Source organism: Microcebus murinus, chromosome 16 (genome assembly GCF_040939455.1).
Source record: "Microcebus murinus isolate Inina chromosome 16, M.murinus_Inina_mat1.0, whole genome shotgun sequence".
NCBI lineage: Eukaryota > Metazoa > Chordata > Mammalia > Primates > Cheirogaleidae > Microcebus > Microcebus murinus.
This window is the reverse complement of record NC_134119.1, coordinates 21,623,434-21,641,221: the sequence shown is the minus strand read 5'-3', so window position 1 is coordinate 21,641,221 and position 17,788 is coordinate 21,623,434. Positions and strand designations below refer to the sequence as shown.

At 39.5% G+C, this 17,788-nt stretch overlaps 1 protein-coding gene across 6 annotated transcripts in view; it reads left to right on the top strand.

The window, feature by feature from the left end:
* The window catches only part of PLCB4 (phospholipase C beta 4), a 360,059-nt gene that overhangs the window by 289,327 nt on the left and 52,944 nt on the right, over positions 1-17,788 (top strand). For all 6 annotated transcript variants that reach the window (XM_076010932.1, XM_076010929.1, XM_076010931.1 and 3 more), the window contains 9 exons: positions 1,565-1,644; positions 2,198-2,282; positions 4,856-4,946; positions 6,828-6,923; positions 11,475-11,575; positions 13,743-13,778; positions 15,818-15,959; positions 16,585-16,669; positions 16,990-17,114. In XM_076010932.1, the coding sequence (XP_075867047.1) occupies positions 1,565-1,644; positions 2,198-2,282; positions 4,856-4,946; positions 6,828-6,923; positions 11,475-11,575; positions 13,743-13,778; positions 15,818-15,959; positions 16,585-16,669; positions 16,990-17,114 (841 nt within the window). The remainder of the gene's footprint in view (positions 1-1,564; positions 1,645-2,197; positions 2,283-4,855; positions 4,947-6,827; positions 6,924-11,474; positions 11,576-13,742; positions 13,779-15,817; positions 15,960-16,584; positions 16,670-16,989; positions 17,115-17,788) is intronic.

Here is a 17,788-nt window from a genome sequence, read left to right as displayed (position 1 = left end):
TCTCTTGAGGCCCCTCAGAGAGAGGAATCAGTAGTTTACAAATAGACATCTCGCTAATGGCCTTTTGGTGATCTCAGTATATAATTTGAAGGCTGGTTTCTTAGAGTGTTGCTCAATGTGCCTGTGAATGATATCCTGCCAAAAGATAGGTCATAAATTTATAATTCTGTGGTTGACTAATGTCAGGTACCAAAGGCTATCGGTTTGATATATCTCAGGATAAATCCTACAGCACCTGGAGCAATGGTTCTCAACTCTACCTACATGTGAAAAGTCACCAGGGTTGTTTTCAAAAGCACAGATGCCTAGGCCCTATACATATAATCTTAGCCAAGATGTTGGTGAGTTTGGGCCAGCAATGAATTCAAGGTCATACTTCCTGAGGAGTACCAAGAGTATATTCAAGTGGGAAGCCCTGGGTTTGCAGAGCCAGCCAACCTACCAGGAAAGGGTCTGTCCTCCTCAGAGAAGTCAGGAGCCTAATAAGGGAACATAGAAGGTTATGCCTTCTCAGCCAGGGGCGAGCCACATTTTCCCTCAAGGAATAATTTTTGGTCAACTCAAGTGGACAATTAAGATCACAATCATTTTAACCTGGGAAGAAACTTTAACAAGAATTACTAAATGATCACTTCAGCCATTGATATATCTTAGGAAAATATTTCAAGATCATCTTACGTTGGGTGTTATCATTTCAAATGGATTTACTTAACCAAATGATGAGATTTACCCTGTGATTAGCTTACAAACCAGTAGGAATTTGGAGACTTTTACCAAATACGATGGCTCTGGTCGTAGCAGTGTTGGTTTGAAGCATTTGTTTCTAAAGCCAAGTAGAGACTAGGCCCAACCATCTGTTAAGGCCTCCCCTAAGTCCATGGAGAGAGTGGAGAAGGGCGAGTGTGTACAGCTCATTCAAAAGTTGTTTCGAGTGATTGCGCTCCGTGTTACAGTGAGAGGGATCCAGGACCCTTTCCTGTTTGACCTCACAGGTTGTCCAACCAAGGGGAACCCCCTCCCTGGTGACGCCCTTCTCACCAGGCTGATATGAAACAAGGGTCATTGCACATGTCACACCAGTAACCCCAAAACTGATTCCCAAACATAGGAAAGTCAACAAAAGCCTCCAGCAGTCCTTAGGTTGCCAGCAACACATTTCTCGACGAGGTGGGAGGAGTCGGAGAATGGCCTGTAGTGAAAATCCCTGCGCCAAAAACTTAACCTGCCCCTGCAGAAGGAACGTGAGCTCTGCACTCTTGGCATGACAGATAATCAACCAAGGAACTGGCATGCCGTTTAGATGAAATCTCTTGTAAGTTAATAGCACCGTAATTCTGGAGAACTAAAAGATAGCATTGAAAAAAAAATAGTCATTAACCATTAACTGCACCCTGGCTGTAACCACAGGGGACTCACTCTGTAGAGGTATCAAGGTAAATGGGTTCTCCAGGGTCTGAATTGCCAGAATTGACTTTCTGAAACACTTAATTAATAGTTGCTGAAGAATTTCAGGTGCTTTAAAGTTTTTGCTCTTTTCTCTCATTAACACTCTTTCTTTTTAAAGGATGTAATTCAAGCCATCAAGGAAACTGCATTTGTCACATCAGAATATCCTGTAATTCTCTCCTTTGAAAATCACTGCAGGTATAAGGATTCATTCTGCTCTAAGTCTCTAAGTGGGGCTGTTTCCTGTCACTCCCCGCTCTTGCTCTATATCTTTTTTAATATCTGAACAGTTTGTTTTGTGAAGTGCTAAGTTCCAAATAGTCCTCCAGTAAGGACACATAGTCTTATGCAAAACAACAAAACCTAAAACCACCTCCCACCTAAAGAAAACAAGCCATTTCAATGTGTTTCAGAAATGCTCACTCTAAACAAAAGATCACAGATTGGGATACCTTGCTTAAATTTCCACTGAGTTGGAAGACTTGGCAATATATTTGAAATCAGACTTTAGTAACTTGAAAGACATTTTTTACTCTTCTTACGAGCTCTTAGTTTTGGGGCAGAATCCACTTCTTTTTAAATTACACCAATTAAAATTGTGGTATTTAAAAGTACATCTCACATTATCCTTAAGAGAACAGTCATGCATGTTACAAAGTGGGAGTCTTTAATTGCTTAGGAGTTGGGTGTTTCTTATTCTTGAACGGTTAATGGATGTTTGAATTTACAAATGCCACTTCTTTCTCTCCAGCAAATATCAACAGTACAAGATGTCCAAATATTGCGAAGATCTATTTGGGGATCTCCTGTTGAAACAAGCACTTGAATCACATCCAGTATGTATTTTTAGCAAACCATATTTCTAGCATGAATGGATTTGTTTTGAAATTCATTTCTGAAGGGTCAAGTAGCACTGGAGGATGAATACTAAAGATCTTCATATTTATTTAAATTCTTTGGTACAGAAAGCTTTCATCAAACTTCAGAGGGATGTAGGGAAAGACACAAAAAAATAAACCTGTGTAAAATCTGGAATAAACATCGGGTTCAGTTTAATTTGGAAGATTGTGGGGCCTTAGAGATTTTCGGTTATTAGTCCTAAAATTTCATAAAACACTCAAGCCAAGATAGATTCAGCAGTCGTGTTTCTCAACTTTAGTTACATGTTAGAATTATCTGGGAACTGTTGAAAACACCTATACCAGGGCCTTACTCAAAGATTGATGTAATTGATCCAGGGTCAGGCCTGACCACAGTGTTTTTAAAAGCCCTCAAGGTAAATGAATGTGTATCCAAGGTCCAGAACCCATGGGAGGCTGTTGCTATGGAAAGTACGCTAGATTGAATTCACAGGATCCTGAAGTTCAAGTTCCCAAATCCAAAATAAATACTTGGGCAATGTTATATATACGTTTCTGAACTCATTTTACATGTGCTAATTTCTCCATAAAGCAAAGAAATGAACCTGTGGTCCCTAGATAGGCTTTATGGGATCTATGAATTCATTCTAATTGCATACAATTTTTTAGCATATAATCATTCCAGAGAGTTTATCACTTTTTTATAACGATCCATGACCTCCAAGAGGTTAAGATCTACTGTCACAAGACATTACGAGTAGCAAGACAGCTCATGAAATCAAAGTAGAAAACACTGTATGGTAGTTAAATATGTTCAACCCACTTGCTATTAACAAGCAGTTCCTGGTGGGCGCCAACTCTGTAGCATGAGGTAGTAGAACATCACAGCGACAGACATGAAGAAGGTGCTTTGTGCTACGTGGGAAGACTTTATCAGAAGTGTCTATGGGAACAGGAAAAAAACACTATGGGAGACAAAGATATTTACATCCTCTGCTCCTGGCACCTGAGGTTCTCTTCAGCACAATGAAGCAGTTGCTGTGGGTGCTCTGCCCAGATCCTTGCATTGCTGCCTTTTCCCCTGCACGCTGGCCTGACTTCTGACTGCCAGCACCTGCAAGCTCTTTGCCTGATAATGAGCGCTGGGGACTGGAGCCTGCACTGCCCACCCATGAAAGACAGGCCAGAAGTGTCAAAGAATTGTCACCCCCAGCCCATGCTTGTCTCTCTTGACCAAGGATAACTCTGAGCACCTATTCTCTGCCTCCCAGGGCTCCAGCAGGGTCAAGCTTTCGTTGCCCACATTGATAACCTGCTTGATAACACACCCTTGGTGGGCTGCCTGTCTTCTTTTTCTCACTTTCTCACTCCTCTGTTGGAGTTTCCTTCCAAATAAATTACTGGTGCATGAATCCATGTCTCTGAGGCCGATTCTAAGGGAACCCAAACTAAGAAACATCCGTGGTGTATTTTATTTATGTATTTATTTTTACCTAGGCCTCTGTTTATTTTCCTCATTTTGTTAAGATGCTTGCTTTTGTGGAAAAACACTATATTCTTAGTGAAGGGATGTGCATATCCATGAAAGGGGTTATGGGAAGCATAGGTAATATAAATGAGAATCAGATCTACTCTTTCAGCTAAAGAGCTTTCAGTCTTTGGGACTGGGAACAGGACACAAATGTAAGCACGTAAGTAAAAAAGAAGATGGCCTATGAAGTGTTGACTATTTGTTGGAGGTTTCCTGATGCAAGAGAGATCACTGGGGAAAGGGTTTCATTTGAGGCAAGACAAGACACAGGAATGCGCAGCGCCTTGTATGTAATAAGTAGTAAAAAATGATTTTTGAAAATATATGGATGCGTGGAAGGGTATATGGATGGGCATGGAGTTGGATGGGTGGGGGAATGAGGGCTGAATGACTAGATATAAGACAGTTCTGTGGAACAGGGGTAGTAACATACAGAGACACTTCCTTGCAGATATAAATCCAAGCAAATGAAGCCATAGTCCAGCACAGATTCCAGTAGTTAGGACCACCCCCTGCTTGATTCCCTTACTGAACCCTCAAAACCACAATCCCAAGCATTGAGGTTGGATCAGCCTGCTGAGAGAAAGGCTTACTGTCCTACCCAGCACTTGGGAGCCACTGGAGAGCCCTCCCCTTGGGAAGGCCAATTTAGACCCCAGCTGTCACAACAATCCCTTGTACTTTACCAGATACTTAAAAGGTACAAGGCCTGCAGTGGGGCAGGACCCCCTCCCCGGACACCACCCCAGGCGAGCCCCTAGCTCCACTGGGGCAGTTGGAGCAGCTCTGCACACTTCTGGAGACTGCAGATTTCAAGCTTTTGCTGCATTAGTCTAAGGCAAAGTTGCCTGGGTTGGGCTCATGTGTGCTGGAGAATAAAAACATAAACCTGTGCTGACTGCCATCTGGTGGGTGTTAGGTGGTATAACTACCGGGCCTCCCATGCTGGATCTGGGCTGGGAATGAGAATAGCAAAGCACAACCCTTCATGAATTCAGTTCTTTCTGTTTATCTCTAGCTCGAACCAGGCAGATCTTTGCCATCCCCCAATGACCTCAAAAGAAAAATACTTATCAAAAATAAACGGCTGAAACCTGAAGTTGAAAAAAGTAAGTCAAATACATATACCTATATAAGAGAAACTTACATAATGTGTTTGGACAATTCAGCTATTCTAGAATAAAATTTATTTTAACACCACTTATTTTTTGGGGGGAAAAGGATGTAGTGGTGACATGACATATACTTTTCAGAACAACATTGCCACATTTCCGTTTTAGTTTCTACATCAGTGGGAAAAGCATATTCATATATTCATATGCCAGAATTTGGAGGGTCCCCAGGGAAGATGGGAAGAAAGTAGAAGAAGCATTTTAGAATTTATCAAAATATAAGGAACTTGCATTTTATAATTGTATATGCTCTAAAATTCTCTTTAAAAGTTTCCCTTTGCGATTTGCCTGTGTGATTCATACATACTAGAGATAGTAGGTAAATGTGAATGTGTATATGTGTGATAGATTGAGAGACAAATGATTTTATAGAGACATTTTCCCTTTATTTTCCCAGGATATTTTCTTTGAAAATATTTTCTTTCAGAGTATTTGAATTAATAGTGTCAACAAATATTGGTAAGATTGCACTGTACTTTTCCCCAGGTATTCTAAATGAAGATTTTAAAAGTATGCTAATGACAGTTTATTTTTTATTACAAAAGCAATAATGCTGTAGAAAAATTAAAACAAGGAAAAATATAAGAAAGTAATAAAATAGCACTAAATTATATATTATACATATTTATGTACTATAGATAAATGTATACACATGTACATGTTTAGACATATACACACATTTTTAGCAAAACAGATCATGTTTTTAATTGATTTTTAATTTTAAATTTAAAAATTAAATTTTTAATTTTTAATTAACTGATTTTTAATTTTTTAAATCCATCCAATTAAGTATACTTATATCTAGTAAGATATAAATCTACATACTAACAACTTTAATTCTAATATATAAAACACTATAGAGAATTTATCATGTATCACATAGAGTTATATGTATTTATTATAGTACAGTTTAACCAGTCCCAAATTGATTGATTTTTACTAATATAAAAGCAATAATGGTAAACATACTTGAGTGTTCATTTTATATATTTGTACAACCTTCTCCTTGGAATTAATTGATACAATTAGAGTTATTAGGCCAAAGCATATACATATTTTACATTGTGATATATCTTGTGGTTGCTTTAGGAAAAGTTGTACCAATTTATGCTCTCATCAGTGAAATACAAGAGTGCATGTTTCCCAGCGATAGTCTTAACACTGGCTATTGGCCATCTTTTATATGTGTGCCCAACTCATAAAAGGAAAATAATATCTTAGGTTTTTTATTTGCACATTTTGGATAACCAGTTTGTTTTTACGATTTGTCTCTACGTTTTCCCATTTTTATTATGTCATTTGTCTTTATCTTAATGACTTAGAAGTGCTTTATTTATATATTATGATAATAAGCCTGGTGATATTAATTGCAAATATTTTTTTCCTGAAGTTTTGTTGATCTCCAACAGGCCCATCTCTTTTCTGTCTTCACCATAATTGTCCATAAACCTTGCTTTGCCAGTTTCTCGATATTATGGGATTATGTTATCTATTATGGGATTATGTTATCTATCTTAAATCCTTCACAAGCACTTGGCTCCACTCTCAAACCTACTTACCCCAATTTTGGGCAGTTCACCAATGTTCCAACAGTTCTTAATCATGTGTATATAATATAGTTGTTGCGTGTAACCTACAAGGCCAAGATTACCAGGAACAGGTGAGGCAGTGACCACTGTTGAACCTTTGGAACGTGGCCAGTTGGTTCCTAAACAATATATTTAATATTTCTTTCCCTTCTTCTCGGTGTTGTCTCAAAGCCCAGGTTTTGTAAGTGATCTAGCATCCATCACCATCTCCTTGTGTGTTTGCTCACAGAACAACTGGAAGCTTTGAGAAGCATGATGGAAGCTGGAGAATCTGCTGCCCCGGCTAGCATCTTGGAGGATGATAATGAAGAGGAGATAGAATGTGGTGAGCTGTTTTGTTTTGGTTTTTTAAGTTACATGTTATAAAAATACTTTTTTAAAATAATAAAAACAGGAATTTCTCTCAGAGGAAGGACCCTTTTATATAATGATGATGTTTTATTTCTTAATAGTCAAGTGTAGATTTTGGATCAACCTTAATCCTTTGGCACTTTTGGTATTCTTCCAAATATTATTACGTCCAATTTATTTGGGCACTAGATTTTAGTGGCTTAGTCAGCTCCCTTCCTGTTGTGCATTCAGCTGTTTAGCCGAAATTCAAAGCCAAAGAATCCTTGAAGCAATTGCTTTAATAGGCAGGGGTTGGAATAAAAAGAACATTTTGCATTCCCTTCCTATAAACATGAACTTCAGTCTTGTTCATGATGGTAGTACTAAGGCAAGGAACATAAGGGTAAGAGAGAACCTCAGGTAAACGAATTGGGGTTGGGGGTGGGTGGGGTTTGTCTACACAGAGTGAACTGGACCCTCAACGCCACTGTTAAAATTTCAAGCTCAAATTCCTTCAAATAACAAGCTCACCATAATTATCTGTATAGGTGGATAATTTTGGCAAAGGCAGCCTTGCTTAAAAATATTTAAATATTTGCCAATATTTTCTGTTTTCCTCTTAGATAAGGATGGTGGTTGCTAAAGTTTGGGGTGGCTGTGACAATTTCTTTTAAAAAAACAACAATAAAGTTTGCTGCATGGATGGGCTCTTCCTTTCACAAGTTTTCTCTGTAGCATGCGATGCTGTTCGTGTTGTTATTTTGACCTCCTCCCGTGAATCGCCAGTGTTCTTAATGGCATCTAGAATGGTGAATCCTTTCCAGAAGGTTTTCCATTGGCTTTGCTGAGATCCATCAGAGGACTCGGTCTGTTTAGGAAAGTTAGATATATGGCTAAAAACCTGAAAGCTGTGAGAATAACTAATCTTGTTGCAACTTCTTAATAAAGACTCCTGACTGTGGAACAGACCTCATAAATAACTCAGTTGTATGTCTACACCCAGAGAAAAGTCGTGATGACTTACTGTCATGTATTTTATGTGGCAGGGAAGGTCTGGGAGACTAAGGATATCTGATACTATTCAATCAATGCCTATTATGGTTATCTATTGCTGTGTAGTAAACTATCCCAAAACGTAGAGGCTTATAACAGCACTTTGTTATTATCTCTCATAGTTCTGTGGGTCACCTGGGCTCAGGGTGGTGGTTCTCCCTTGGGTTTCTCATACAGTTGCCAGCAGATGACATCTGGGACTGGGGTCATCTGAAGGGTTAGTTGGGCAGGTTATCCAGGGTGGCTCACTTGCATGGCTGGCAGTTGGTTCTGGCTGAGTGCTGGGAATTCAGCTGGGCCTACTGACCAGAGCACTCCCTGTGACCTCTCTGTGTGGTCTGTGCTTCTCACAGCATGGAGCATCTAAGCTCCAGAGCATCTAAGAGGAAGGAAACAGAAGCTGGTAAATTATTTAAGAGCTATACCTGGAATTGGCATAGTCACTTCCTGTATGTTTTATTCATCAAAGCAGTCTCAGGGCCCACCCAAGTTCAAGGGGGTGGGTGAGTGGCAAGGTCACATTGTATTAATAGAAGAGTGTATAGGAAATACAGTTGGCTACAATGCCTATTGTATTACTTCACATATTTGCAAGTGATAAATGTAAAGGTGATTTAAGAATAAAGTATTGAAATAAATATATTTTAAAAGATCAAAAATATACTCCTAAGATGCAAAAAAGATAAATACGAAGTAAAATCAGTTTCTTAATTTAGGTTAGTTTCATAGATGATAATTAAAACCATGAAAAACATTGCTGATACTATAATCCAGTAAAACGAACTACAGAAATAATGGAATCGATTAACAAGAAAAAAGTAACAATAATAATAGCTACTACCATTGTTGTACCAACTGTGGACCAGGCAGCTCACACCACTGCCTTATCTAATCTGCATGCAGCCAATGAAATGGGCATTATTAACCCTGTTTTTCAGAGAGGGAAAGGGAAGCTTATCTGTTTTGCAGATGATCTCACAGCTGGCAAGCAATGGCACAAAGATTAAATCCCAGAATTGCCTGACTCCAGGGTCAAGACTTTTTATACTTTACTGCTCATCCAATATATAGGAATATAATTAAAACACAAATATGCAAAATAGGTGTTAATTTAAAAAAAAAAAAGAGAAAGAATATAACTGATGAAAGCCAAAGATGCGATATTTTTCCGAACATGCAGAGTTATCTAAAATGATGGTTATTACTTCACAGATCATTCTTAAGGATATTTTACCACCTTCTACCCGCATATGGTTAATTACTCCTCCAGGCAGAAAAAAATATTTGCTTCCAGTGACTTCCATATTATTTCAAAATATACTTGAGATTTTGATTAAATTTTAACAAAAATAACCACATGAGATAGTGTATAAGTAGGAAAGTAGCTAAGGATGGAATTATCCACCTGAATTTCTCTTTAAGGGCACCAAAGCTACTATTATACTATGTATAGGATTCTTAGGTTTCCTCAATAGTACTTAGCTTTAGTTCTAGTCAACCAGTTGGCTGTAATTACCTTGGTGTCACAGTATGATCTGACAGTGTCTAATTTAAATATGTCAGCACAGCAGGCAGGAGGAAACCAAGCGTAGTTCAAGAGGGCAGGCCTGCCTGGAGGCTGCATAAAATAGGAAAGGTTCTCAGTCATTGAAAGCAGGTGCCCAGTCTTTAGGCTGGGTTTAGATTCAGAAGGACTTGTGGCTCCCAGGACTATGAGACAAGTAGTGGGAAACACCAAAGTCGCATGTGGCTGTAGGTGGTGTGTCTGTGCACACACGCATACCCAGGAGATAATAACATGTATTCATACACCTCTTTTAAATTAGTCATTAATTAAGTCTAGACTACTTGTACGGGACATGCCCCATTACCTTCCAGTGGTTTACATCTGGCTGGGCAGGTTGCACTGGACATACATGAAATGGAAATTTAGTAGTGCCAGGGGAAGTTTCAAAATCCTGGTTACACATTGCAGGTTGTGGAAAGAGCATGGTGCCAAGAATCAGGAGACATGTCAGTCCAAATCTTGTTCTGTGACCTCAGACAAGTCAACTCATATCTCTGTATCTATTTCCTCATCTACAAGTGAAGACAGAGGCTGGATTAGATTATTTTAAGATCTATTTTAGCTCCTCAAATCCTTTCTTCCTGCAAGGCTATGACCTTTTTTTTGTTGTTTTGGGGGATTTTGTTTGTTTTTCAATCATCTGCCTCTAGAATATCCCCTTATCAGAATATAATTAGCTCCAGAAGATGAAGGTATCTGTTCCTTACCCTCACTTTCTTCTGCCTGGTGTAGCACCTTGCAAAAAAGTCTCTCAAGAAATTCCAAATCCAGGATACGACCCATTGAAACACACCACTATTTTATTATGACTAAGAAAGAAAAATAGGTCCAATTAATTGTAAATTACTACTGATGAATGCATTACAACATAGGAAATATTAAAATGTGAATAAATGCATCTTAGAACCAGTGAAATAGTTGTTCATTTACTCATGTTCTTTCCATTCTCCTTTGCACGTTTTAAACATGCTTTTAAAAAAATACCTCTAATTCTCATGGGTCAGCTCACCTCTCTTGTAAGTTCATTCTCAGCAATTATTTCACTATTTTTTTAAACAATAAATGTCTCTCATCCCCTGTATTGTGACAGTGTGGATCTGTGTTGGCCTGGTCCTGAAGTCTGTGGATTTCTCGGGATCCATTTGAGTTATTACAAATGGTGATTGTGTGAATCCAAATCTCACCTCAGCAGGTGGCACATTTTCCACGGGTGATCCTTTTTTCATGGACACCTTGGGTGGATACCACATATCACTTTCTGGGACCAATGGACAGTGCGTATGTGCCTCTTTCACAGCCTGGGCCACGCTCCTGGGCCACCAGCTTTATGTAGCACCCACTTCCAGCTCCCCTCCTAGGGAGCCTGATGAATGAGTCCTGAGTCTTTTAAACCTAAGCTAGGAAGACAGGAGTCATACAGTCCTCCTGAGGTCTTCTGATTTATATCACACCACTCCAGGCCAAAAGTCATTATGTCCATAAAACTCAAGTGGAAATTTTAGACTCTTTCAAAATTATCCAGTGTATTTTTTTCCTTGTATCTTCTTGTTTTCTCAAGATGTCATGAAGGATCGAAATGCCCTTTTATGATTCACAGATATTCTTGAGATGTTTGAGGCTGTTATTGTTAGAGTTAGTATACTGGGATGGAAGTAGCCATTCACTTAAAAAAAATTATTAAGCAGCAAGCATTTTAAACACAATTTAGATGCAAGAGAAGTAATAACAAGATAGGCTCCTTGATCTTGAATAGGTAAGGGTTTAGTGAGAGTTTTAGTTCAAAACAATTACATATTTAAATGTCCCCATTTTCTTTTAGCATCTCTTTTCTCTAAAAGTGCTTATGTTCTACCCAAGATTATGAGCAGGATCTGACTGCTTGGCGGTAATGTGGCTTCATGGGTTTTCCTTTTGTCCTTCACACAGCTGACCAAGAGGAGGAAGCTCACCCCGAATTCAAATTTGGAAATGAACTTTCTGCCGATGACTTGGGTCATAAGGAAGCTGTTGCAAACAGTGTCAAGAAGGTCAGAGTCTTAACGTCCTTTTCTTCCTTCTAAAGAGGTAGCAGCTGTTATTTATGAAATTTTGGAAACGTGACAACTATAAGAGAATAAAGTAGCTTATAATTCTATGTTGCCTAGGATAAAAGTCTCTGCTGGGCGACCAGAACTTGACACACATACAAGATTAAATTTAATAGAACAGTTAAATCACTCATTAGGCCCAGGGTTCACCACTCCCCATTTGGCCAGTGTCCTTTAAACATTATCATTTATCACATTATCATAGGCAGGTAGGGAGACAACAGCAGCATCCCAGTGGCAAAGGTTAACCTGTTGAAATCATCAGGAAAATGACTCTGAATGTCCCAAGTCAAGCTGCACTAGAGAACCAGCCCCACTAGTTAGATATCTTCCTCCTACTGTAGAATAAGCATAAAAATATTCCCAGTCATTCAGCCAAGAAAAATAGTTACAGTGTGCTTACTGTTTGTCAGGCACAGCCTCCAGGGGTCCTCAAACTATGGCCCACTGAGGACATTTATCAGACCCACCGGGTGTTTTTGCCACCGCTGCCTGTCCTGCTTAGCAGCCGACTGGTCCCGGGCCCACAGTGCGCATGTGTGGAATGTGCACCACACTCTTCAACGGCCCTCCACAACGGTCTGAGGGACAGTGAACTGGCCCCCTGTTTAAAAAGTTTGAGGACCCCTGGCTGGGCCATAAGGACCTACAAGGATCAAAACACACTTGTGTTCTGCCTTTAAGCAGCTTATAGCCCCCTATAGTTTAGGAAAGGTGTTAATGAACAGACAGCAAACAAGTAAACAAGTAGTTATATAATCACAACTTGTGATAAGTGCTAATATTGAAAATAAAAATGCAGGAACAAGGAAACCAGGGCCCAAAGGGGAGAGAGGCATCAGCCTTGCATAAACACAGGGGAGTACGTCTCCACACAGAGCGACCGCAGTCACCCCCGCAAAGACGGTTAGAGTAGAGTGGATTGAGTGAGAGGTCGCGTGGGACAGGATGAGATGGGGCAGGTAGATGGGAACTAGATGATGGAGAATGAATCTGGAGTGTGTTTGCCAACTGCGGGAAGTGGTGCAGTAGAATGGAACGATCCGTCCTGCTGGGCAGGGAGGGGAGAGCTGCCTGGGAGTTCCTTGCGGAGTGGAGAATGGATGGGATTGTGGTGATGTGACGGTGTGGTCCTCAATGGGAGCAGGGACACTTGATCAGTGAGGACAGTGAATGCAGATGCAGGTAGGTAGGTACGTTTGGAGATGGGAAGCTGGGAGAGTATTTATCTGATGAGCAACGCCAAAGGAACGTTGCCGTGACTCCCTACCTTTTCTGATGTAGGGGACTGTGACGGCTGCGACTACTTTGAGAACAGTGCATGCCTACTAAGACTCAAGAATGTTACTTTACTACGTGAAGCCTTCGTCGCTACTGTCTTAGTCAGTTTGGGCTGCTATACGGAGCACAAAAACACCATAGACTGATTGGCTTAAACAACAGATGATGATTTCTCACAGCTGTAGAGGCTGGGAAGTCTAAGATCAAGGTGTGGGCCAATCAGTTCTGGTGAGGGCCCTCCTGTTTTCGTCTGCTGGTGGTTGAGGATGAGGAAGCAGCTGTCTCTGGTCTCTTTTGATAAAGACACTAATCCTATCATGAGGGCCCCACCCTCATAGCCTAATTACCTCCCAAAAGCCCCACCTTCAAGGGCTTTGTTTCTCAACATATGAATTTGAAGGGGGTGGGAGACAGGAACATTCAGTCCATAGCAAATGCCCAGACCTGAATGTTGAATTACTGGAGAGTGGCTATTCATGCTCGCTGCCCTCTGCATATCCGGGGAGGTGGCCACATTGATTATCTATTTCCCAAGCCCCTTGACTAGAGCATTAATTAAATTAGTATAATGAAGCCTCTAAGTGGGCAAGGACTGTCAACAAAGGAGGGAAATAGCATTAAGATTAGCTTTCCTGATATATAAAACAGTGAGGTCATCATATTGTTTTAGTACTTGCTTTTGTCCATGGCTTTATGTCATCATAATAAATAAATAGAATAACAAGTTTACTTATAGTGATTTAAATATTTACATATGGATTGCCAATGAATTTGGAATGTTGCTCTTTAGAGAAGTAAACAAATTATTTTTCTTTCTCTAATTTAGGCCTCAGATGACCTTGAACATGAAAACATCAAAAAGGTAACAAAATAATTCTCTCATGGATTTTGTTTTCATTATGAGACACCCATATGTGCCCCTCTAATGTTGAACATTTTACACTAAGTGGTGGTGTTGCTCTGTCTCCCTCCAGCCCACAAAATGTCAGGCTTAACTGTTTACAGGTATAATACTTGCATGTTTGATGCATCTAATTATAAGTCTTCAAAGGAAATAATTAATCATGGTGATAAAATGATTAAATCCTGATAAAAATCGCAAAACTAGGGCAGGTGAGTAAGATGATTTTCCTAAAAATAGGTGTTCAATGCAGTAAGGCATTTTCTTAGTTGGAGTTAGAGATTTCATTCCTAGAATAGGGCTACATGATCACCAGCATATTGAATCTGGAAATAAAAATGACCTAATAGGTCATCAAGTCCATATTATATCATAATAGAAAGGTTGATCTTGATTCTGACTATACTAACATTCTGAAAGATCACTAGTTAGTTGCACACTGCATATCTTCTACAATTTTTTATTCGATATTATTAGCTTCCTTATTGTAAGGAAGGTAAAGATAAGTTTTCAGTTTCTTTCATCCTCTTCAGAGTTTCCGGCTGATCAAAATGGTCTTATTTAGTAAGTGTATACGGGTTATTATATAATAGACCGATAACACCCACAGGCTGAAATCTGCCTTAAAGCTTGATTCTCGTACTTCAGAGCTTCAGAAAATACTGCCTTGCTGTCTGTGGGGTCTTACTCGGACTTTAGACCCTATCTTCTCACTGTCTAAATATTAAATTTGAAACCGTTTATGAATAAATGTGATCGTGGTTTCTCCCAACATGTTTGTGAATACACTGTTACATACTAGAATTTCATAAGGTATTAGAGTAACAGTACGCAGCTTGACTTACATTTGGTCACTGCCATGTATTAGCTAAGTTATTGTAATCCTCAAGGCCTCGGGCTTCTCATGTGGTCAGTGGGTAGGACTGTAGTCCTCACTGTATCTCACTGACAGCAATGAGATCGTGCATGCAAGAATTCAGCCTGGTGCCAGGCACATAGTACCTGTGTTATTCATTATCATTAAACACACAAGGGAGGAACAGACAGTGGCCCCTGCCCTGTTTGGTGGGGAAGGAGTCCAGACATATGAAGAAAATGATAAAAACAAAGGCTAAACCAAGTTACTTTATTTCATGATTTATTTCAGGCTTTTATTGGTGAAATTAGTTTGATGATTTAGAATGCTCAGATTAAAAAAACAGTTACGACAACTGGTGTGACCGTTTTTTAGGCTCATGGATTATATCCTGTGACTAAGCAGTTTATCCAACTAGATTCCGTCTGTGCAGGAAATTTGGCTTTTCAAACTTCTCTACAAAAATGTTGATCACTTTCGAAGGCATTATTTTTGTTGTCAGGTTTGTTTTTTCTCATGGATCAAGAAATGAACTAATTTGCTTTCTTTAAAATACTGTAAGCCACTTATGAATGTGGCTTAAATTTTCGAGCAGCGCCACTGTAAAGTATAGGCCAGACCAGCAGCATCCTGAGCACCTGGGAACTCGTTACAGCAATGACAATCCCTGGGCCTCACTCCAGACTCCCTTCAACAGAAACTCTGAGGGTAGAGCCCAGGAATCTGAGTTTTATTTAACAAGCCTTCTAGGTATTTCTGACGCACACTAACATTTGAGAGTCATTGTTTTTGACTTTGTACCTCAACTTGTGAAAATATGAATGATGATAACTGCTGGATTTATTTCACAACAATACTGTGAGGCCCAATATAGTTTCTTGACTATTTTAAAGTCCTTTGAAAATCTCAAATTGTCGTAAAAATGTAAGAGCAGCTTCATATTTTGTGATTGCCTCTTTTTACATCATTTGGAGGTACAATAGACCCTAACTTTTTGAATTATCTGTTAGTATAACTGGGGATGAAAGGACGCTTACCTTTCAATGGGCATGTGCAAATTATCTTTTGTAAGGAAGTCTGCAGCGTCTATCTGTGAGTCCCACCAAAGTCATCGACTTGTGTGTTCTCTTCCTTGCCCTTTTAGGGCCTGGTCACGGTAGAAGATGAGCAGGCGTGGATGGCATCTTATAAATACGTAGGTGCTACCACTAATATCCATCCATATTTGTCCGCAATGATCAACTATGCACAGCCGGTAAAGTTTCAAGGTTTCCATGTGGCTGAAGGTAACACCAAAGGTTAAATGCAATAGCCTTTTTTGTCTGCTTTTCTTTCATGGTGCCAATGAACTGTGATCTGACTTGTTGCTGCTTTTCTTTCTGGGCCTGGGGTCTGTTCCACCTCACCTTATTTTTGTTTCGCAAACCGTATAGATATGCCCTTGGTGTACAGTGGCATTGTGTTGTCATTCCCCGCTTTCCCCACAAGGTGGCTCTGAGAGACTGGATTTGTCAGCACTGGGCCTTGTAGCCTCTTGCGCTCCATGTGCTTTTGTAAGACTTCTTTTCATCAGAAGCTGGTCTCCAAAAGCATAAGAAGTATTTAAAAAACTTTTCATAATCGTTTCTGGGCCAGTAAAGCTATCACATCACTGTCATCAAAAATACACATTTCAGGGGTGGCTATGGCAATTGGGTACACGTAATTTGTTTAATGACTCCAAATGTAAGTCAGCGCACTGTTTAAGAAGTCAGTTGTCTCCATCCCAGCATGTTAATGACAGTAGGAGTGATCGTGTAACATTAGCCTCAAAGTCCTTGTGTTTCAATGTAATTATATTTATTGCTTGTCTTTCTGTGAGGGTTTGTTGGCAACGTTCCTGAGTCCATCTTTTTTTTTTTTTTTTAACAGAACGCAATATTCATTATAACATGTCTTCTTTTAACGAATCAGTCGGTCTTGGCTACCTGAAGACACACGCGATTGAATTTGTAAAGTATCCTTCTGTGTATCAAGTGGAAGGACTGGTGGGGTGTGCTTTTGGTTGGCAAGGATCTCTGAAATAAATAGTAGCATAGTATATATGTGAAAGACCATGGCAGCTGTGACAATCTGCCCGAATCAGAATTGCTTTTATAATCCACAAAGTGAACTTTGATTTTTCTCGTGAGCATCATTTATAAATGTGAAATTTGCTCCATGCTATCTACATGTTTGTCGTTGTTGGCCTAGACCCTTTGTTGTTTTAGCTCTTTGTTGTTTGTTTATCTCTGCCATACTACTCTTTTATTCTGTTTTCCTTAATAAGATCCACAGTTATAACAAACGGCAAATGAGTCGCATTTACCCCAAGGGAGGCCGAGTAGATTCCAGTAATTACATGCCTCAGATTTTCTGGAACGCTGGCTGCCAGATGGTTTCACTGAACTATCAAACCCCAGGTAGGAGCTGATGTCCAGTGACCCCAAATTCCATGAGAACACTTCGACAGGATGGTGCTGGCAGTTGCCATCGTTTGGCTGTGGGCATTTTTAAAAGGAAGCAGACATATGGCAAAACAATGTGTTGTTGGATTTATATAATGGTGAGAAATAAGAAACCCAAAATAGAGCAATCAGTGATAGAAGATAATATGTTGTGATTTAAATTTAATTCCTTTCATAAATGCCATGGCTATTCTGCTAAGCATCCCCTATTCCAAGATATTTTTAATTTTCCTTCCTTGTGGATCAAACTTGTTATCTTTTTCTCCAGAGGCAGAATTAAGTGAGAAGAATTTGAATATCTTTGCATAGCAACTGTGACCCATTTCTCCTTTGGAAAAATACCCTGATCACTGTAACTATTCAATAAATATCAATGACACAGTGGCACCTTGCCATAAAAGCAGAGAGTATTATGGAGTAAATGCCACTAAAAAGGGTGTGTGAGGAGTTACATATTCTTAGAAGTACTAATGGGTAATTTGGTCCTCCAAAGTTGTACTCAAAGATAGGTTTCCAATATATAATGAGTCTTTTTTCTCTTCTTCTTCCAGGGAAAAGAAGAGTAAATTTTTATAAATGCATAACCAAATTTTAAAAAGTTTTCGAGATTTGTTTAAGAGCCTGGGACC